At 41.8% G+C, this 22,734-nt stretch overlaps 1 protein-coding gene and 1 pseudogene across 3 annotated transcripts in view; one reads left to right on the forward strand and one right to left on the reverse strand.

Moving 5' to 3' along the window:
* LOC309624383 (uncharacterized protein) overlaps positions 1-22,734 on the reverse strand; it is a 65,581-nt gene that overhangs the window by 21,125 nt on the left and 21,722 nt on the right. The window contains exons 4-5 of one of the 2 annotated variants that reach the window (XM_082382553.1): positions 21,276-21,383; positions 18,955-19,023 (exon numbers count right to left, since the gene is read on the reverse strand). In XM_082382553.1, coding sequence (XP_082238679.1) covers positions 18,984-19,023; positions 21,276-21,383 — 148 coding nt within the window. In that variant the 3' untranslated portion in view covers positions 18,955-18,983. Of the gene's footprint in view, positions 1-18,954; positions 19,024-19,676; positions 21,384-22,734 lie in introns of those variants that run through there. The other variant, XM_082382552.1, reaches the window with a different exon arrangement.
* On the forward strand, positions 1,716-11,339 carry LOC309624323 (AP-2 complex subunit mu pseudogene; annotated as a pseudogene). Its single transcript has one exon. The product of its transcript is annotated as an AP-2 complex subunit mu pseudogene (transcript).

A 22,734-nucleotide genomic window follows, 5' to 3' on the forward strand; every position in this document is an offset into this window, starting at 1 on the left:
AGTGTGAGGTGATACCTCACTGTAGTTTTGATTTGCATTTCTCTAATGATTAGTGATGTTGAGCATCCTTTCATGTGTGTGTTGGCAATCTGTATATCTTCTTTGAAGAAATGTCTATTTAGGTCTTCTGCCCATTTTTGGATTGGGTTGTTTGTTATTTTGATATTGAGCTGCATGAGCTGCTTGTATATTTTGGAGATTAATCCTTTGTCAGTTGCTTCACTTGCAAATATTTTCTCCCATTCTGAGGGTTGTCTTTTCGTCTTGTTTATGGTTTCCTTTGCTGTGCAAAAGCTTTGAAGTTCCATTAGGTCCCATTTGTTTATTTTTGTTTTTATTTCCATTTCTACAGGAGGTTGGTAAAAAAGGATCTTGCTGTGATTTATGTCATAGAGTGTTCTGCCTATGTTTTCCTCTAAGAGTTTTATAGTGTCTGGCCTTACATTTAGGTCTTTAATCCATTTTGGGTTTATTTTTGTGTATGGTGTTAGGGAGTGTTCTAATTTCATTCTTTTACACGTAGCTGTCCAGTTTTCCCAGAACCACTTATTGAAGAGGTTGTCTTTTCTCCATTGTATATTCTTGCCTCCTTGATCAAAGATAAGGTGACCATATGTGCATGGGTTTATCTCTGGGCTTTCTATTCTGTTCCATTGATCTATATTTCAGTTTTTGTGCCAGTACCATACTGTCTTGATTACTGTAGCTTTGAGGTATAGTCTGAAGTCCAGGAGCCTGATTCCTCCAGCTCCGTTTTTCTTTCTCAAGATTGCTTTGGCTATTTGGGGTCTTTTGTGTTTCCATACAAATTGTGAAATTTTTTGTTCTAGTTCTGTGAAAAATGCCATTGGTAGTTTGATAGGGATTACATTGAATCTGCAGATTGCTTTGTGTAGCATAGTCATTTTCACAATGTTGATTCTTCCAATCCAAGAACATGGTATATATCTCCATCTATTTGTATCATCTTTGATTTCTTTCATCAGTGTCTTATAATTTTCTGCATACAAGTCTTTTGTCTCCTTAGGTAGGTTTATTCCTAGGTATTTTATTCTTTCTGTTGCAATGGTACATAGGAGTGTTTCCTTAATTTCTCTTTCAGATTTTTCATCATTAGTGTATAGGATTGCAAGAGATTTCTGTGCATTAATTTTGTATCCTACTACTTTACCAAATTCATTGATTAGCTCTAGTAGTGTCCTGGTAGCATCTTTAGGATTCTCTGTGTATAGTATCATGTCATCTGCAAATAGTGACAGTTTTACTTCTTCTTTTATGATTTGTATTCCTTTTATTTCTTTTTCTTCTCTTATTGCTGTGGCTAACACTTCCAAAACTATGTTGAATAATAGTGGTGAGAGTGGGCAACCTTGTCTTGTTCCTGATCATAGAGGAAATGGTTTCAGTTTTTCACCATTGAGAACGTTGTTGGCTGTGGGTTTGTCATATATGGCCTTTTTTTTGAGGTAAGTTCCTTCTATGCCCACTTTCTGGAGCGTTTTTATCATAAATGGGTGTTGAATTTTGTCGAAAGCTTTTTCTGCATCTATTGAGATTATCATATGGTTTTTCTCTTTCAGTTTGTTAGTATGGTTTATCACATTGATTGATTTGCATATATTGAAGAATCCTTGCATTCCTGGAATAAACCCCACTTGACCATGGTGTAAGATCCTTTTAATGTGCTGTTGGATTTTGTTTGCTGGTATTTTGTTGAGGTTTTTTGCATTTATGTTCATCAGTGATATTGGACTGTAGTTTTCTTTTTTTGTGACATCTTTGTCTGGTTTTGGTATCAGGGTGATGGTGGCCTCGTAGAATGAGTTTGAGAGTGTTCCTCCCTCTGCTATATTTTGGAAGAGTTTGAGAAGGATAGGTGTTAGCTCTTCTCTAAATGTTTGATAGAATTCACCTGTGGAGCCATCTGTCCTGGGCTTTTGTTTTTTGGAAGATTTTAAATCACAGTTTCAATTTCAGTGCTTGTGATTGGTCTGTTTATATTTTCTGTTTCTTCCTGGTTCTGTCTCGGAAGGTTGTGCTTTTCTAAGAATTTGTCCCTTTCTTCCAGGTTGTCCATTTTATTGGCATATAGTTGCTTGTAGTAGTCTCTCATGATCCTTTGTATTTCTGCAAAGTCAGTTGTTACTTCTTTTCATTTCTAATTCTATTGATTTGAGTCTTCTCCCTTTTTATCTTGATGAGTCTGGCTAATGGTTTATCAATTTTGTTTATCTTCTCAAAGAACCAGCTTTTAGTTTTATTGATCTTTGCTATTGTCTCCTTCATTTCTTTTTCATTTATTTCTGATCTGATCTTTATTATTTCTTTCCTTCTGCTAACTTTGGGGTTTTTTTGGTTCTTCTTTCTCTAATTGCTTAGGTGTAAGGTTAGGTTGTTTATTTGAGATGTTTCTTGTTCCTTGAGGTAGGATTGTATTGCTATAAACTTCCCTCTCAGAACTGCTTTTGCTGCATCCCATAGGTTTTGGGTTGTCATGTTTTCATTGTCATTTGTTTCTAGGTATTTTTTGATTTTCTCTTTGATTTCTTCAGTGATCTTTTGGTTATTTAGTAGTGCACTGTTTAGCCTCCATGTGTTTGTACTTTTTACAGATTTTTTCTTGGAATTGATATCTAGTCTTATAGCGTTGTGGTCAGAAAAGATACTTGATACGATTTCAATTTTCTTAAATTTACTAAGGCTTGATTTGTGACCCAAGATAACTTCTGTCCTGGAGAATGTTCCATGAGCACTTGAGAAGAAAGTGTGTTCTGTTGTTTTTGGATGGAATGTCCTATAAATGTCAATGAAGCCCATCTTGTTTAATGTATCATTTAAAGCTTGTGTTTCCTTATTTATTTTCATTTTGGATGATCTGTCCATTGGTGAAAGTGGGGTGTTAAAGTCCTCTGCTATGATTGTGTTACTCTTGATTTCCCCTTTTATGGCTGTTAGCATTTGCCTTATGTATTGTGGTACTCCTATGTTGGGTGCATAAATATTTACACTGTTATATCTTCTTCTTGGATTGATCCCTTGATCATTATGTAGTGTCCTTCTTTGTCTCTTGTAATAGTCTTTATTTTAAAGTCTATTTTGTCTGATATGAGAATTGTTACTCCAGCTTTCTTTTGATTTCCATTTGCATGCAATATCTTTTTCCATCCCCTCACTCTCAGTCTGTATGTGGCCCTAGGTCTGAAGTGGGTCTCTTGTAGACAGCATATATATGGGTCTTTGCAAGGAGTTTGATATCCTGATCATACTGGTTCTTGTCTGTTGCTCTCCCCACCTCCCACTAACCCAGACCCATCCTCTGCCCTTCTTAGCCCCAGTCTGAGCCCAAGCAGGCTGACCCCTATGGGCCAACTGGGTTCAGCCAATGGGAGGCACTGACTGCAGTGAGGGGCTGGAGAGAGGTGGTCGGTGGGCAGGAGGGGAGAAAAGTCAGGGCATTTCTTTCCCCATTGCCAGCCTGCTGCAGACGGAGGCTGTGCCAGGACCTGCATCCCCCCAGGACAGGAGCTCTGGAGAGACAGCCTCTCCTCCAGGACTTGGACACCGGCATTGTAATCCTTTTGCCCCTTCAGCACTTGGGGTGGTGGTGTTCTCTGCCTTTTCTTGTTCCTGGTGCTTCACGAACTTCTACTGATTCCCTTTACTTTGCCTGCTCTCCCATAAGTGATTCCTTCATTAAAGTCCTTTTCAGGAGATAAAAGAAATTTTCACATACTGAGGTATGGTGAAGTCATTCTGGCTAATACATCAGTTTACCTGAATTTTAACTGCTAACTAAAACAGCCTGTTTGTAGCCTATCAGGTGTACATTGTACATCCGCTTTAATTATTAAAGAAAAAGGCACATTGACTAGAAGTAAAGAATGTCCATGTTAAACATAAAGATCAAATGCCTCCCTTCCTGGCCTGCCAGTGCTGGAACTCCTTTGATGATAAGACTCCCTTCCCAGGTGCCAAGGCCATACTGACTCGCTATGTATCTGTTTTTCTGAAACCTTGAAGGAATGGATTCCTGACTTATTTGATGTTCTTGGTTCTGACAAGATATAAAACTGTGTTGAAATCCATGCTTCTCTGGAGCAGTTCTCTGGAGTGGTTATCTGAGAAGCTGTCTTCCAGGCTATAGTCCTCAGTTTGGCTCAAATAAAACTCTTTTCTATTCCTATTATAGATTTTTTTATTGATTGTTTTCATCAACACAGGAGATGGAATTCTGGCTGGTTTTGTTTGTTTGTTTGTTTTTGCCAGAACCCTGATTGACTGACTTCTTCTTCTTCTTCTCTTATTTTTTAAAAAATTTTTGTTGGAGTATAGTTGATTTACAATGTTGTGTTAGTTTCTGCTGTACAGCAAAGTGAATCAGTTATACATATACATATATCCACTCTTTTTTAGACTTTTTTCCCCATATAGGCCATTACAGAGTATTGAGTAGAGTTCCCCATGCTATACAGTAGGTCCTTATTAGTTATATATTTTATATACAGTAGTGTGTATATGTCAATCCCAATCTCCCAGTTTATCCCTTCCCCTGCTTTACTTCTTAAGTGATTTAAAAAAAATAGTACATTACTTTCTTTTGCTAGCAAACATGAACTGATTTGTAATGGCTATGCACTATTGCAACACAGATAAACAGTATTATAATTTAACCATTCCTTTTCACTACTGGCCCCAACAGGAAGCAGATGGCACTGTTAAATTTGAATAATTCAAATTAGAATAATTTATTTATAAAGAGATTAATTACAAAGGAGAGAGCAGGGTGGAGAGGAGCTACAAGGCAGTGTCATAACCTGAGGGTAGCATTGTGGAGCTCTTAGGTCCCCCGGTCCGGAGGGATGAGAGGAGGAAGCAGGTCTCAGAAATTAAAAAGAAAGTCAGATAGAGGAGACCATCAGCTGTAACTTTCATTTGAGGGACACAACCAGCCCAAGGTGACCTCATAGGCACCGGGAGAATAAATACTTTCTCCCTCCAGTCTCCTACCAGGGCACCCCATTGGCTGGACTTATCTGGTAGCCAGAGGGTGTGGGCTTCCTGTAGATACAGTTCAACAACCTCCCAGGGCAGAGAAAAGTGGAGAGTGATTCCTGGGGTCCAGGGGCAAACTCCAGCACTTCAGTAAAGTGAGGACTGTTGCCATAGCTCTCTCTTAGGAAAGCTTTTCTACAATATACAGCCTGAGACAAGGATTGAAGAGCCGACAGTTTATTTGGGGCGTGCAAGCCCAGGATGGTAAAGGTGAGGAAATAAGGGGAAGGAAGCAAGAAAAAATGGGAAACAAAGTGATGCGATGTGTTGCCATGCTGGCCACTGTTTCACAATGAACTACAAAGAGACTCTGCCTCTGGGCAGGGATGTTGGCTCAGCATCTGGAACTTCTCCAGAAAATTTTCAGGAAGAAATCAAATCTTAGAGCAATCCACAGGGAAGAAAGGAAAGGGAATTTGTCTGCCCCATTCCGTACTATATCCTGTATCTCATCAGTCAAGGTTCAACTCACAGGGAGTAGACTTTCCTACACTCTGAGTTATATCATCCAACCCCTTAGTGGCTGCTCAGAAGATCAGACCCCATGCCCCACGGTGTGACATTTCATCCAGGCTGGGAGCAAAAGGATGACTCGGCATGATTAGGGCTCAGTCAGGGTGAGGAGTGCAGCCTCGGGGATTCCACTTGGACTCTAGCTACATAAGGAGGCTAGGCAAAGGCTCTGGCAAAGGCAGCAGCATCACGGTCTGGGAGGCAGGGGATACTTTCAAAAAAAAGAAGGCAGGTGAGAAGGTACACAGGGTCTGTAGCCACAACAACCTCAGATCCAGAACTGCAGGAAGAGGGTGCCAGGCAAATCACAGAGTCTTACAGCATCTACACTGCCTTCAAACTATGGACTGTAATATCACCTTATATTTTGATCTAATTTTTAATCTGCTTAGGTGCAAAGTCAGTCCTCTTAAACTTCTCTGGATTTTTCTTTTTCTGAAGATAGTGGACCAATCCTGGAAGTCCAGAAGATTTTGATTCCACTGATCTCCCCAAGTCCAAACTGCCCTTATCTTATTTCTCACCTACTTGTGATGATCTGAAAATTGCTGTTAATGGGCCTTAGCACACCCAAAGAGTGATTTCAAAAAATACAAATAACAACTTCAGGTAAAAAAAAAAATCCAAAATACCTAATAATCATTTACTCAAGCTTAAGAAAAATCAATCTTTCAATAATGACCACTCTTCTCTTTAGAGGCTCTCAAATTATTAGTTGGAAAGAAGAATTAAAATGTTGGTTCAGTATGCTGACTTATAGCTTAGACATTATATTTTGAAAATAACTCTGTGTTAGCAATTGAGTTGGCTAGATGTTCTCCACAAAATAACAGAGACAGTATTTTAAATTTGAAAAGTAAATGATTCTAAGTAACTATTTTCTTCTATATTTCCTTAGCATCATTTAATATATAAGAGCATGTATGTTTGCATGTATATATTTATAAAATCCTGTTTATTATTGTTTTCTAACTTCAAGGACAAATACAAAAAAACATATTGTGGTAAGATAAAATGGTCTCTATGATACCATTCTTTGTAATTTGTTGAGATCTTCATGACCCAGTATGTAGTAACTTTTCTTAAATGCACTATGTATATATGAAAATAATCCATGTGTATATTTTCTATTTGAGAATATATATGAACAATCTCCTAAGGAAGGAAACAAAAGCAAAACTAAACAAATGGGAGCTAATTAAAAGCTTTTGCACAGCAAAAGAAATCATTGACAAAATGAATAGACAACCTACTGAATTGGAGAAAATATTTGCAAATGATATGACCACTAAGGGGTTAATATCCAAAATGTATAAACAGCTCATACAACTCAATATCAAAAAAACCCCCCGAACAACCCAATTAAAAATGGGCAGAAGACCTGAATAGAGACTGCAGTGAAAGCCGAGACAGCGGGCAGGCGAGCAGGGGGCGGGTGGACATCTTGGGATCCGAAGAGTGGCCAGGCCGGCCGAGCAGGGAGCCGCGGACAGCAGGTCTGTTCTCAGAGTGATGGGCCGTGGAGACTGAGCTGCCGCCATGACTGGAGGCTTAGTCATCTATAATCACAAGGGGGAGGTGCTCATCTCCCAAGTCTACCGAGATGACATTGGGAGGAACGCAGCGGTTGCCTTTCGGGTCAATGTTATCCATGCCCGGCAGCAGGTACGCAGCCCCGTCACCAACATTGCTCGCACCAGTTTCTTTCATGTTAAGTGGTCCAACATCTGGCTGGCAACTGTCACCAAGCAGTCAATGCTGCCATGGTCTTCGAATTCCTCTGTAAGATGTGTGACATAATGGCTGCCTACTTTGGCAAGATCAGCGAAGAGAACGTCAAGAACAATCTTGTGCTCATATATCAGCTGCTGGATGAGATCCTAGACTTTGGCTACCCAGAGAACTCAGAGACAGGCACGCTGAAAACCTTCATCACCCAGCAGGGCATCAAGAGCCAGCATGAGACAAAAAAGAGCAGTCTCAGATCACCAGCCAGGTGACTGGGCAGATTGTCTGGCAGCGGGAGGGCATCAAGTATCGCCAGAACGAGCTCTTCCTGGATGTACTGAAGAGTGTGAACCTCCTCATGTTTCCACAGGGGCAGGAGCTGAGTGCCCATGTGTCAGGCCGGGTGGTGATGAAGAGCTAACCCGAGTAGCATGCCCGAGTGCAAGTTTGGGATGAATGACAAGACTGTCATTGAGAAGCAGGGCAAAGGCACAGCTGATGAAACAAGCAAGAGCGGGAAGCAATCAACTGCCATTGACGACAGCACTTTCCACCAGTGTGTGTGACTCAGCAAGTTTGACTCGGAGCGCAGCATCAGCTTCATCCCACCAGATGGAGAATTTGAGGTCATGAGGTATGGCACCACCAAGGACATCACCCTTCCTTTCCGAGTGATCCCGCTAGTTCGGGAAGTGGGACGCACCAAGCTGGAGGTCAAGGTGGTCATTAAGTCCAACTTCAAGCCCTCACTACTGGCTCAGAAGATTGAGGTGAGGATCCCAACCCCACTGAACACCAGTGGGGTGCAGGTGATCTGTATGAAGGGGAAGGCCAAGTACAAGGCCAGCGAGAACGCCATCATGTGGAAGATCAAGTGCATGGCAGTCATGAAGAAATAGCAGATCAGTGCTAAGATTGAGCTTCTGCCCACCAACAACAAGAAGAGGTGGGCTCGACCCCCCCATTTCAATGACCTTTGAGGTGCCATTCGCGCCTTCTGGCCTCAGGGTGCTCTACTTGAAGGTGTTTGAACCGAAGCTGGATTACAGCGACCACGATGTCATCAAATGGGTGCACTACATTGGCCGCAGCGGCATTTATGAGACCCGCTGCCAGCTGCCTAGTGGCAGCTAGCCCGCCTCCGCACCCCCCTCTTCCACAGGTCTGGGTGCCCTCCACCACCACACATCAGTGTCTCCTCCCTCCTGCTTTGCTGCCTTCCATTTGCACCAGCCCGAGTCTAGGTCTGGACCAACCACATTGCAAGCGGGGCTCCCTGGGCAGGGTGGTTTCTGAGGCTCCTGCTCCTCCATGCATCTGCCTGCCCCAGCCCAATGTCAGGCTCTGAGTTCTGCGACCAAAGCCAGGTGGGCCCCATCTGCTCCCCTCCCCTGTGGCCACATCTCTCTGGAGTGGGAGGATTGGCTGCCCCTCACCTTAGAGCTCCCCCAAAGGCCAGTAATGGATACCCACCCCTCAATTCCTACTCTGCTTTGGGATAGTGTGAGCTTCATTTTGTACATGTGTGACTTCGTCCAGTTATAAACCTAATAAATTCTGTAGAACGGGAAAAAAACAGCACCTGAATAGACACTTTTCCAAAGAAGACATACAGATGGCCAACAGGCACATGAAAAGATGCTTAACATTGCTAATCATCAGGGAAATGCAAATCAAAACCACAATGGGATATCACCTCACACCTGTCAGAATGTCTATCATCAAAAAGATCACAAATAACAAATGTTGGCGAGGATGTGTACACTGTTGGTGGGAATGCAAATTGGTGCAGCTACTGTGGAAAACAGTACAGATGTTCCTCAAAAAACTAAAAATAGAATTACCATATGATACAGCGATTCTACTTCTGGGTATATATTCAACAAAAACAAAAACACTAGTTTGAAAAGATACATGCACCCTAATGTTCACAGCAGCATTATTTACAACAGCCAAGAATGGTAGCAATCTAAGTGTCAATCAACAGATGAGAGGATAGAGAAGATGTGGTATATATACACAGTGGAATACTACTCAGCCATAAAAAAGAATGAAATTTTGCAATTTATAACATGGATAGACCTGGAGGGTACTATTCTTAGTGAAATAAGTCAGATAGAGAAAGACAAATACTGTATGTTATCACTTATATGTGGCATCTAAAAAATAAAACAAACTGATGAATATAACGAAACAGAAAAAAAAAAACCTCCTTGTATTATCTAGTAATATATACTAAGATCCCATATTAGAGAATTAGAATTTGCACATACCACTTAGCAGTATCCATTTCAAAACATATCTGAATAACAAAGCTTTTTATATTTGACATTTCCCCTCAGTTTTCAAGGCTATTCTTTCCCAATAATTTTCATCAGAACTTAAGAACACTTGGGAGCTGTGCTACCAAATGTTAAAACATATTGTCACGCTACAATAATTAAAACACTGTGTTATTGCACAAGAATAAATTAATCAATGGAACAGAGTAGGAAACACTGAACGGAATCCCATTATAAAAATTTAGTTTGATAACGGTAGCTGATAAAATAAATAGGAGTATGATTCAATATATGCACCTAAGATAACTGGGTAGTTATCTAGAAAAATTAAATTAAAAGCTTATCCCTATTACACACTATAATCAAAAAGAAAAATTACAAGTGAATTTTAAAAGTACTAAATGTAAAAAACAAAAAAATGCCATAAATATCCACTGTGCTGGTTATTCTTTATTCTCTCACCTTTCACTGCCCTGTTCTGTGACCCCAGGAGACTGCTCTCTGGTTTCAAGTTTGATTTACCCAACTGACGGCACCAGCAAGACAGCAGCCTGTGGAATGACAGACAGATTGGAGTATTTTTGTTCTTTGACTCTTGCTGTTTCTATTCCAGGTTCTGGCAGAGGTTGCCTCCGTCTGTCAGCAGCTCTGATGAGGCTTCCCTCTCTGCTCTGGCTCCAGCCCACAATGGACCAATAGTTCTGTTTCCTTTTCCCTGTTCCTCAGGCTCAAGGGGGTAATGACTTCCCATTGTTACTGGTCTCTGGATGCTTATAAGTCTGCATCAATTCTGATGTGTGGGAGTTTTTCCCATATCACCAAGCAATTCTGCCATACCAGCTTGGTATCCTAAAATTCAACTCAGTTCTGACACTATCTACCCATAGATCCTACAAGTTAAGGGGTCAGTCCAACAAGATTGCTCCCCTAACCCCAACTTCAGACATCAGTTGCAAGCCCAGGTTATTACCTGTGTTTCTGATCAACTGCCTATAGACTGGCGATTCCAATGACCCCTTCCTTGGGTTGGATTAATTTGCTGGAGCAGCTCAGAGAACTCAGAGAAACATTTTACTTATTAGATTACTAGTTTATTATAAAAGGGTATATAACTCAGGAAGAGGCAGATGGAAGAGATGCATAGTACAACGTATGGGGAAAGGGTGAGGAGCCTCCATACTTTCTCTGAGTGCCTCTCTCCTCGAATCTTCACACGTTCACCAACCTGGAAACTCTCTGAACCCCTTCCTTTTGGGTTTTTATGGAGGTTTCATTACATAGGTATGATTAATTAAATCCTTGGCCATTGGTGATTGAATTCAATTTCTAGCCCCTTTCCTCTTCCAGGGATAAGGACTGAAAATTTTCCAAACCTCTAACCACATGATTGGCTCCCCTGGCAACCAGCCCCCATCCTAGGTTACCAAGGGGCTTTCCAAAAGTCACCATTAGCCTAACAGAAGACGATTCTGTCACTCTCCCCACTTAGGAAACTCCAAGGATTTTAGGAGCTCTGTAACAGAAATGGAGACTAAGACCAACTATATATTTCTTACTAGAAATCCCAATATCACAGTGTCTCAACATTTTTGTTGGTCCCTCAGCCCTGCCCACATCTCTGTAAATAATCACTTTATTATATATTTTTAAAAAATCCAAGCTAAGTATGCTTTTTGTTTCCCCTCGGAACTCTGAATGATGTATCCACCTATATATTCTTCCTTTGGCACAAAAAAGGCATCTTTAAACAAACAAACAAACAGAAAGACCACAAAAAAATAGGAGAACATAAAAGGAAATTTTTATAAATTAAGGAATATTTGCAATTTTTTGGATTCTGTCTAGTCTATGTTTGAGACTAAAAAGTATGATGATATTCAGTGTTGCTGAGTATGGTAAACAATACCTCTTTGTTGCTGATTTGTACCATAAATTAGCACAATCTTTCTGCCAGATAGTATGTTAAGGCTCAATATAATTTTAGAAGTAGAAGAGCAAGAATTAAAGAATTTACTCTAATGATACAATAAAAACTTGCACAAAAATTTGTGAGGCATTCTTTACTTTGAAGTATTGAAAATTTAAGAAATTTGTTAAGCAAACTAAAGTCTATCCATATTACAAAACACTATACTGTCAATAAAAATCATCTTCCAGAAAAATATTGAGTGAAGTGGAAAAATGCTCACTAAATTTAAGGAGGGAAAGCAAGTTACAAAAGGTATATAAAATTCCCACCTTTATTTTCAGTGGGCATATCTCCATGTCAATAAGTTTTTGTTTAGGACCTGATTCTAATGGCAGTATTGTACTTCATAATATGGATATGCCAAAACTTACTGTATGCCGAGAAGAATCAAAGGTTAAGTTTAAAAATGCCAAAAGAGGAGAGGGATCAAGGTGGTGGAGTAAGAAGACATGGAGCTCACCTCCCACCATAGACATATCAAATATATATCTGCATGTGGAACAATTCTCACGGAAAACTAACTGGAAACTGGCAGAACTCCTACACAACCAAGGCTGCAAGAAAGATTCCCCCACATATACTGCGATCCCCAGTTCCAGCTGAGTAAATAAGTGCATACCTATCGATAATTACTTTAAATGTCAATGGACTAAATGTTCCAATCTATAGACATAGGATGGCTGACTGGATAGAAAAACAAGATCCTCCAATATGCTGCCTATGAGAGACTCACTTCAGGGTAAAAGACACACACAGACTGAAAGTGAGGGGATGGAAAAAGATATTTCATGCAAATGGAAACAAAAAGAAAGCAGGAGTAGCAATACTTGTATCAGACAAAATAGACTTTAAAAGGAAAGCTATAACAAAAGACAAAGAAGGGCATTACATAATAAAAGTGATCAATACAAGAAGAGGATATTACACTCATTGACATACATGCACCCAGTATAGGAGCAAAACAAATACTAACAGATATAAAGGGAGAAATTGACAGGAATACAATTATAATAGGAGACTTTAGTACTCCTCTGATATCAATGGACAGCTTTTCCAGACAGAAAATCAATAAGGCAACAGAGATCCTAAATGACACAATAGAATAGTTGGACTGAATTTATACCTATAGGACAGTACATCTAAAAAACAAAAAAAAAAAAAACAGAATACACATTCTTTTCAAGCATGCATGGAACATTTCCTAGGATTGACCACATATTAGTATACCAAACAAGCCTCAACAAATTTAAGAGGATAGAAATTATTTCAAGCATCTTTTCTGACCACAATGGTGTGAAACTAGAAATCAACCACAGAAAGAAAAACAGGGGAAAAAAATGATCACAAGGAGATTAAATAACATGCTGCTAAAAAACCAGTGGGTCAAAGATGAAATCAAAGAGGAAATCAGACAATACCTCAAGACAAACAACAATGAAAACACAACCTTACAAAATCTATGGGATGCAGCAAAAGCAGTTCTAAGAGGGAAGTTCATAGTGATACAGGCCTTCCTCAAGAAAAAAGAAAAATCTCAAATAAACAACCTAACCTGTCACCTAAAAGAATTAGAAAAAGAAGAACAAACAAAGCCCAAAGTCAGCAGAATGAAAGAAATAATAAAGTGAGGAAATAAATAAAATAGAGATTAAAAAAATAGAAAATATCAAATGAAACCAAGAGCTTCTTTTTGAAAAGGTAAACAAAATTGATAAACTTTTAGTCAGACTCATCAAGAAAAAAAGAGAGTCCAAATCAGTAAAATCTGAAATGAAAAAGGAGAAGCTGGAACCAACATCACAGGAATACAAAGGATCACAAGAGATTACTATGAACAAGTATTTGCTAATAAAGTGAACAACCAGGAAGAAATGGACAAATTTCTAGAAAAAAATACAGCCTACCAAGAAGGAGTCAAGAAGAAACAGACAATTTGAACAGACTGATCATTAGAAGCTAAATCGAAACTGTAATAAGAAAAACTCCTAGCAAACAATAGTTCAGGACCAGACGGCTTCACAGGAGAATTCTACCAAACATATAAAGAAGAACTTATACTATCCTTCTCAAACTGTTCAAAAAAATTGAAGAGGAAGGAACACTCCCAAATTCATTTCACAAGGCCATTATCCTGAAACCAAAACCAGACAAGGACACTACAAAAAAAGAAAATTACAGGCCAATATCTTTAATGAATATAGATGCAAAAATCCTCAACAAAATATTAGCAAACCAAATCCAACAATACATAAAAAGGATCATACACCATGATCAAGGTGGATTTATTCCAGAGTCACAAGGATGGTTCAGCATAGGCAAAAGTGTTCTACTCTTTCAATGAACATGTCCCATCTCTATTCTATTGGATTATTCTGAAGAAATCAGCATTTTTAGGACCCAAAATCCTAAGAGGTTATGAGCTATAAAATGCAATGAGCACAGATCACTTTTATTTCTAAAAGCCTAGTTTTCAGTGCATTGCAAATTATTTTCCAATTTGAACTGTAGACGCAGCCCAGAACTTCATTTAAGCTCAGAGTTTATTAGTGGGGGAGATCAAATGAGCTGTTTTGGCTGAACGGCAGGCCAGGAAAGCATGTCTCCTTTCCTCACTTCCCCTGGTGGATATGACTGGATGGGACAGCCACCATCATGTCCCTCTGTGAAATGCTACACTGGGGGTGTCAGGCTCTTCAAAGCAGCTGCCAAGCACATACTATTCTCCTGAAACACTACTCTTTGAAAGGGTGGAATTTCCCTGTGCTCTTGTTTCATCTCCCCAAGCCCAGTATTCTCAAATATTCTCCAAGAAACGCTCAAAGTCTTGGAGAACTCAGTGTGGCTTTAATTTTCAGTTGCTATCAAATGGGATACAATTAATTTCTTGTGGAACTGATTTTTTTTAATTTGCCAGGAAATTCTAAATAGGCTCTTTTGGTGCTAAGTCTATGAATAAACTTTATTCTTGGGACAAGGAAGAAGTAACTAAACCTCTAAGGATTGTAACTTCATGGCAAAAAAAACAGAGTAATTAGGAAAGTAGACTTTGAAAGCAAACAAATATAGACAGATGGGGGTTTGAGTACCAACTTTGCAACTTTATAATCTGGTCATTTGGGTCAGTTTGCTTAACCCCTCTATGCTTCAGTTTCCTCACCTGTAAAATGGGGATAATTATAGTACTGATCACATGTGTTTTGAAGATTAAATGAGATGAAGATATAGGGTGACCAACAGGCCTGGTTTTTGCCCAGGCCTGAGGGGTTTCTTGGGACACAAGACTTTCAGTGCTAAAGCTGAGATATTCTGGGCAGACTAGGATGGCTGGTCACCCTATAAGAGGTCAGGTACTTATATAATGCCTGGTATCCATAAATGATAGCCATTATTTTATGTATTACAAATATCTTTAAGCATATTCCCATGGACATGTTTTCTACATAGGTTAATTAGACACATCTCGACTTTACGCTTTATAAAAAGACTAAAACGTATAACAAAAAAAAAAATGCTTCATTAGTAGGTCAGCATCACTGTCCATTTTTAAGGTCTACTCGGTTATTTCTAAAATTCTACAAGTCTATTTTTTTGCTTACTGACACCAAGTCTTGAAAAACCTCACATTGCTCTGTGAAGTAGTATGTAAGTACATATTTCTTCAAAAGTGCACTGTGGCAAGATAAGAAGCTTTGTCACAATAAGAAATGACTTGTAGAATAATCTTTTTAGTACAACGAATAAAAAGTCATTTAGGGAACATCAAGCTTTTGGATACAATATTTCCATGTGAAACATTTCTAGTTAAGACGACCTACTGAGCATACTTCTTTATCAGTCCTCTCCTACCTGTCAATCCTATTTAATGACCTAAATTTCTCTTTTGTCCTTATTCTCTGGCATTGCAGAGACTAGGAGGGAGCTTATCAGGTGACCTCAGATCGTGGCAAACTCCTGGCTGACCAAAAGCTCTTGGGATCACATTGACAAATCAGGGGAAAGGGATGCAGAGCCATTGTTTTCTAAGTTTGTCTGGTTTTAAGAGTCACCTGGGGCTCTTGTTAAACATACAGATTTCCGGGTTCCTCCAATAGAGATACTGATTCAGAGAGGGGGTGGCGAGCCCTTGAACCTGTAACTGATTGGTGTCCCCTGAGACATTTATGATGGGGCAAGTTTGGAAATGGTTCTCAACCAGGGATTGTCATTATGCCTGGGGGTCTCCAAGCACTTAATGCCCTGGAACCAAGGATGATAAACATCCCACAGTGTTTGAGCCAACACAATACACAAAACAAACCCTGGAAACAGGACAACCACTGTATAGAATTTTAAATGGAACTCTACACTTCATTTAGACACTCCATTAACATTTGTTAACTTAACAAAATTATCAATATCCCAAGGAGCTAGACTAACTATAGGCTGACCTGGTAATTTTCCAGCAGATGATAACATCTCCCTCTTGAGGGATAAGGGAAAATTACTTTCATACAAGCAATTATTTTTAAACTGATTTATTCCTGTTCTTATTTTCTTCAAAGATTATATAATGCTATGTTTTATATGTAACACCAGGAGAGAGAGTACTGTTCCTTTCAGAAGGGACATTCTGAAAGAAAAGAAACAACCATGTGTAAAAAGATATTCTTTAACAAGTCTTATTCTTCATTCCCTTCCTACTTACCGCTCATCAACATGGCATGAATAATGCTTGTCCTTCTATTTACCTTTTTATTCTTTCTGCAGTGGTTCTCAAGTATAGTTCTCTATACATGGAAGGTTTAATTTTCCTAGGGTTCTGTCTTCTCCTATTTTAAGTTTTCTTCTTGTATTTTCTTCTTCCCCAAGTGCCTTCATTTCCCCTGTGCTTACTTTCTGTCCATCTACTTCTCTTTCTTTCATTTTCTCTCTAGCATTTACTCCCTCCTGCCTTTTGATCTAGAACCTTTAGTGCCTGTATTATTCCTTGGATGTTACAGGCCAGCTGCCTGATGTGGGATGACCAGCTGTCCCAGTTTGCCCTGTACTAAGACCCCTCTGTCCCAGGCCAACCAGGATGGCTGATCACTCCACTTCACCAGTAACCTAGGGAAATAATACACTGACACCAGGTGGAGGGAGGAGTAACACTGTTATTGGTAGTACCCTGCTGGGCTGCTGTAGTTTTTAAATTAGTGATTGTTGGAAGAGCATGCAAATGCAAATAAACCAAATAGGGGTCAGAACCAATTATTAGCAAGAGTTTCTCTGGTCCTTTCTGTGAAGGACCAGAGAAACCAAGTATGTGACTAAAAGAGACTTGGAAGATCAGTGTGAGAGACTGAGTTGGTCTTTAGAGCTGAAGGCTGGCTGTGAAGCTCGTGTGTAGCCCTGCCTGTGGAGAAAAGAGGATAGCTTTGGCACTGAGATGTTTGAGCTGAGTACAACCCACTGATGACGTAGTCTATTCCAGAGTAACGGACAAATTGGGAGGACGCATTGAAGAGGCAGAAATGGCTCTTCCTGTTCCTGGGAAGCATTGTGGAGGCTGAGTCTTACCAGTCTGAGTTGCAGGATCAGAGACTTCTCACCGGCGAGCTGAGCGGGAGTTCTCTCGGGGGCTCAGTGGAGCCCCGAACAGCCTTCTGTGGCTTTCTGCAGTGCTCTGGCTCAGAACTAATTAGAGTAGTTAGGGGCTAAAATGTCTGACCAAAAACAAGCTTCACGGGCTTCCCTGGTGGCGCAGTGGTTGAGAATCTGCCTGCCAATGCAGGGGACACGGGTTCGAGCCCTGGTCTGGGAAGATCCCACCTGCCGCGGAGTGACTAGGCCCGTGAGCCACAACTACTGAGCCTGCGCGTCTGGAGCCTGTGCTCCACAACAAGAGAGGCTGCCATAGTGAGAGGCCCGCGCACCGCAATGAAGAGTGGCCCCCGCTTGCCGCAACTAGAGAAAGCCCTCGCACGGAAACGAAGGCCCAATGCAGCCAAAAATAAATAAATAAATAAATAACGTTCCCTTTAAAAAAAAAAAAACAAGCTTCACCACCCCTGTCGTTCTACCATGAAAAGGACCATTCCTCTTTTACCTTCAGATTGTCTTTGAACGTGCCAGTATCCTTAGTCAAAGGCCCTACTATAATATAACTCATCCCCACTGCGACGCTAACCGATGACCCCAGGGTTTGTTTTATTTTTAGGAGCCATAGGAAGAGCAGCTCTGTCACCTCTTCACTTCCCCTGTGAGAGAGGATTCCTGCTTCCAGGCGCACACGAGGCCTGTTTGACAAATTAGACAATTTTGAATACATGACTTATTCTTCCATAATTGATTCATTCTAGCGGAAAGCACAGAACTGTGAGATTCTTAACAGACGAAGGGAGTGAAATCCAAGACTCTCAGGTACTTCTGGGGGAAGTCAGACGCAACCATTGCTCCTCGTCTTCATTCAGCAAACCGCTTATGGAGCATTTAGTACATACTGAGCACTCTGCTTGGTGTTGTAGATAAAACGATGAAAACAGTATAATTCTTGACCTCAAGGCACGGATGCTATGGTTTTTAGAAAGTTACATACATATGAATAATAAAGGTGACAGGTGCTAGAGTCAAAGCATATTCAGGTTACAAGGTAAGGGTGTAGTCCGTTCTCCCTGGGCTGTGGTCCCTGTAGAGATCTAGACTACCAGCTCTGGAGGAGAAGGTCTGTGACTGTGATTGATTTATTCATCATTGATCTCTACTGCCTCACACTTAGTAGGTGCTCACTAAATAGTTTTTCAATGAGCAGAAGATGGTCTTGCCATAAAGCGTGGTGGATGTGCACAGAAACGATGCAAGTAGTTCAGCCAAAGGGTCCAGGTACTGCACGATCGGGCCCTGCCTCCCTCTCCAGCTGCCATCTCCCATGCTCTGCTCCCCTTCTGTCATGGTGAGCAGTTCAGGCTTTATCCTGAAAGCAATGGGGAGGGGGGGGCCCAGAGCGTAGTTTTATGTCGGGCTCTGACATGGTCAGCTTTGTGTTTTAGAAAGATAATTCTGGCTGCAGTGTGAAGGATGGATTAGAGGGGGAAACTCTGGAGTAGGGAAGATCATGCAGATTAGCAGTCATTCAGTTGGGAGAATGCACACAAGCATTGCCCGGTAACTGTCCAGGGCCCACCCCAGACCATTTGAATCAGAATCTCTGGAGATGGAATCCAGATATCAGTAGTTATAAATTGTCCCAGGTGATTCTGGTGAGACACGAAGTTGAGAATCAGTAGCATGAGACGGTTGCAGAATGGAAAAAGGGGGCATAGATACTCGGGCTATTAAAGGTAGAGGAACAACACCACTAAGTAACAGAGCAGGGGCCGTGAAGACAGGGAGGAATTGAATTACTCACAGGTTCTGGTTGGAGTCATTGACATGGGAAGTAAGGCGACTGACCTTTCTAATTTCCCTGGAGTATCATGCTTTCAGTACGGATGCTCCCTCGTCCCAGGGCAATTGATCACCCTACAGGAAGGACAGTGATAACTTTTACCAAAATAAGTAACAGGCATCAGAGTGTGGTTGGGAGAAAGATGATTAATTTTAAACATGGGTGACAGCTGCTAAGTATTGGTGACTAAGGTTGTCCTAAAGCTCACAGCTGAGGATCAAATGAGCTAAATACCCCACATTCTAAATTCCTAGAATCACAGCTGTTAGGGCCATACATCCTCAGCAGGGCTTGTTAAGGGAAACCAGGAGGCAGAATAAGCACCACCACCTCACACCCTAATATAAGATGAGGTTGAAAGGGAGAAGGCTGTTGCCTTTTGTAGAAGTACGTTACTCATGTAGAACTGCTTATTTTCCAGAACAGGGCAGGGTGGCTCTGGGCTGCCTCTCATCCTCAGAGCTGCGGGAAGGAGCTGACAAGAGAACCGCTCACAGGTGTGTGGGTCTCTGCTTGTGCCCGCCCCTGTCTGGACAGTTAGAGGGCACAGGCTTACTGTCCAGCCCCCGTGCTACCAGGGTGGAGGAAATGCACATTGGGGAAGAGATGCTACGGTGCGGGGGTGCCGGGTGAAGCAGGGCCAAGACCGTCCCCACTCAAACCCCAAGCGGTTTGGAAGATGGATCCCACATGTGCCTGAAGACGCAGGAGTTGGCTGTGGTGAGTAGATCACATTTGGAGCGTTGTTCTTACCTGGGAAAGTCACAGCAAAGAGGAAAGGGATATATGGCTGCCAGCTCAGGGGCTGGGCCTGAAGCTGAGAATGAAGCTCTCTCATGAGGGACCCCTAACACCCAGAGCTGCTGCTTGGGAGGAAATTCCTCGTCAGATGAAGCTGTCAGCCTCCATGTGCCCACACTGAGCACCAGGACAGCAAGCTGGGTCCCGCAAGGCCCCTCTCCCTTCCTTAACCCTCCCTCCTGAGCTCTACCAGAGGGGTGTGTGATGCAAAGACATGGGCAGGGGTGTGGGGGCCAGACCGCATCCACAGCCCTGTTCTGCTGCGGGGTCAGGAGAGGAGATGGGAGAGAAGAGAGACAGTGATTGGGGATGAAACTAGAGCTTTGAGACAAGATCACTGAATCTTGGGGGTAGGAAGTCATTGTTTTAACAGTTGGAAGTAACTGTTCTAAGAACTGAGGGGGCCAGAGAGTTAGAGCATTGGGCTGAAATCACTAAGGAAGCCCACTCTCCATGGGAAAGGGGATTCTGACGCAGCAGTCACTGCCGTGTCGTGAGCAACCCGGAGGAGGGACCCAGGTAGGGAGACACCGAAGCCCTCTGCCAACAGTGAAGTGGGCCCTTCAGATGACTGCGGCCTCGTGGGAAATCCTGAGACAGAACCTAAGGCCCTCCTGCATTCCCAGCCTCCAGAAATGTGAGATAATAAGTGTTGTTTTAAGTTGCTAGTTTTGAGATCATGTGGCCATAGATAAGGAATAAGAGTTGTCCTGAGTTGGGCCAAGGAGGCCAGGCCTTTATATCTGACTCGCTGACTAGTCCTGGGGTGCAGGCCGCTCCTCGAAGGAGGATGACTTGGATGAGGCCTTTTTCTTCAGCTAAGGCAGCCCCCAAAGAGGGCAGTCCGCTGGAGGCTGTTTACCAACAATATTCTCACCCGCTGGGTGATTCAGTCCTTTGTTCCTCAGGAGGGATCTGGGAGGCTCATCATGGTGAATGCTGTGAAGTGTTTAGTTTGGGGCTTCTGTGGGCCTCCAGAAAGAAGCTTCTGGAGCACAAAAAAGGTGCTGGTAAGCTAGGACTCAGAGTTTGAGGGTCTGGGAGTATCCGCCATGCACCCTATTCTCTTCGTTACCACTGCTCTCCTTTTAAATGTTGGGGTTTCCTGGGGTGTCACTCTTGACTTCCTCTACATCTCTGAGTAGAAAAACCAGGGAGACTGGTGTCCATAAAGCAAGGAGGAGGAGATAAATAGGAAGAACATGGTGGTCGCTGAATGTAACGGTTGGGGTCTCGGGAGAAAACAGACGACAGACTCAAGGGGAGAGACAGAAAACACTGGATGAAGGGACTCTTGACAGAATTGTGGTCAGGGATGGGGGGAGCACCAATAGGGACCTGCCACCAGGCCTGCAGGGGTGAGGGCAGGGAGGGCACGCAGGGGAGGATCTTTGAGCAGAAAGCTGTCCATCAGGAGCCGTGGCCTTCCGAGAGGGACCCAGCGCTCCAAGGACGCTTGGCAGGGCCAAGGGCATACATGCTGGCTTCACTCTCCTCCTGCCCTCTGGGTTTCCGCCAAACCCACCTGGGAGCCACATGGTCCAGGAGTCCGTTGGTGCAGCCCACACAAGTCAGCTCCCTGCTGGCTGCCCCCGGCGGCACAAGGCAGGGCGGAGGAGGTTGGAAAGTGGCTCTGCAAGGGCAAAAGTGAAAGGTGTTCAGCAGACAAGAATTAGATGTGCTCATGACCAGCTCCCTCTTAGAAGTGATTTAAAATAACTGCAAAGGTTGGGGTATACTTAGGTTTTAAGGATGATATCTGAGAGAAACTACTCCTCTCTTCTCCCATAGTGTCCCTGATGCCACTGACGGATCGTAGATAAAGAGGCCACGGGTCTGATTCCCGGAGTATTACTTTCCTAGGAAATTATATTCAGCTCTGTATCTTGACTGTGGCATTGTGCTAGAGTCCGGCAAGATGTCCAGAGGTAAACAGGAAAAGGGTACAGGAGAACTACTTTTTACACCTGCATGTGAATCTTCAATCATTTCAAAATAAAACATGCAATTAAAATCACATTCCCTTATTCATATTCCACTCATTCCACTTACGATCATTGAACTTGAAGCTTTAAAAGTGATGCAGAGTTCCCCAGGAATCACTGAGCTAGTTTGCATTCTCATCTCATCAGAATGAAAACTTTGAGTCACCTGATCTGCTGTGATTTGGATCTTGCTTCTGTTGAACGCAGCTGTTGCTGCCTTGAATAAGGAAGAATGAATCTCAGGCCCAGGAGAGGGGCCTGAGGCTCCGGAATGCCAGTGACCAAAATAGACCACAATTGGGTCTGTTTCACATGCACACTTGGGTCTACTTCTTGCGCTGATATTGTGATAGAACAGCTCTGTACGGCAGGCCATGCTTCTACAGACAGATCTTAAAATCCTTAGATGCTGTGTTTATGAGTCTGTTTTTGTTTGTTTTTTAGATTGCCAGAGGGTGAAGGGGATTAAGAAGAACACACCTGCAGTTATAAGATAAATAAGCCACAGGGATATCATATACAGCATAAGGAATATGATCAATAATATTGTAATAATTTTGTATGGGGACAGAGGGTTACTAGACTTATCTTGGTGATCGTTTTGTAATATACGCAAATGTCAAATCGCTGTGTAGTACACCTGAAACTAACAATATTGTACATCAACTATATTTCAATAATAAAAAATCCTTAGATGCTACTGCTTCCTTTCAGAGGCTCTCAGTTAATGGAATTAACTAGCTTATTTGTCATTAGAATAAAGTAGTAATTTAAAAAACAAATCTACACTAACAAGCTCATTTGGGAAACGACAGCTGCTCCAAGATTCCAGAGGAGAAGGGGGAATTAAAAACCTGATCCCAGCTGAAAACATTTCTAGACTGAAAGTGCCTGATGTCTAACTCAATTGAAATGTGTTTGGAATGTGTGTGGAATGTATAGTGTTTCCTTGTACTTTTTTTCTTCAGATTTTTTAGCTCTATGATGTTACATTTCACA

This window comes from Balaenoptera borealis (genome assembly GCF_965194805.1).
Source record: "Balaenoptera borealis genome assembly, chromosome: 2".
NCBI lineage: Eukaryota > Metazoa > Chordata > Mammalia > Artiodactyla > Balaenopteridae > Balaenoptera > Balaenoptera borealis.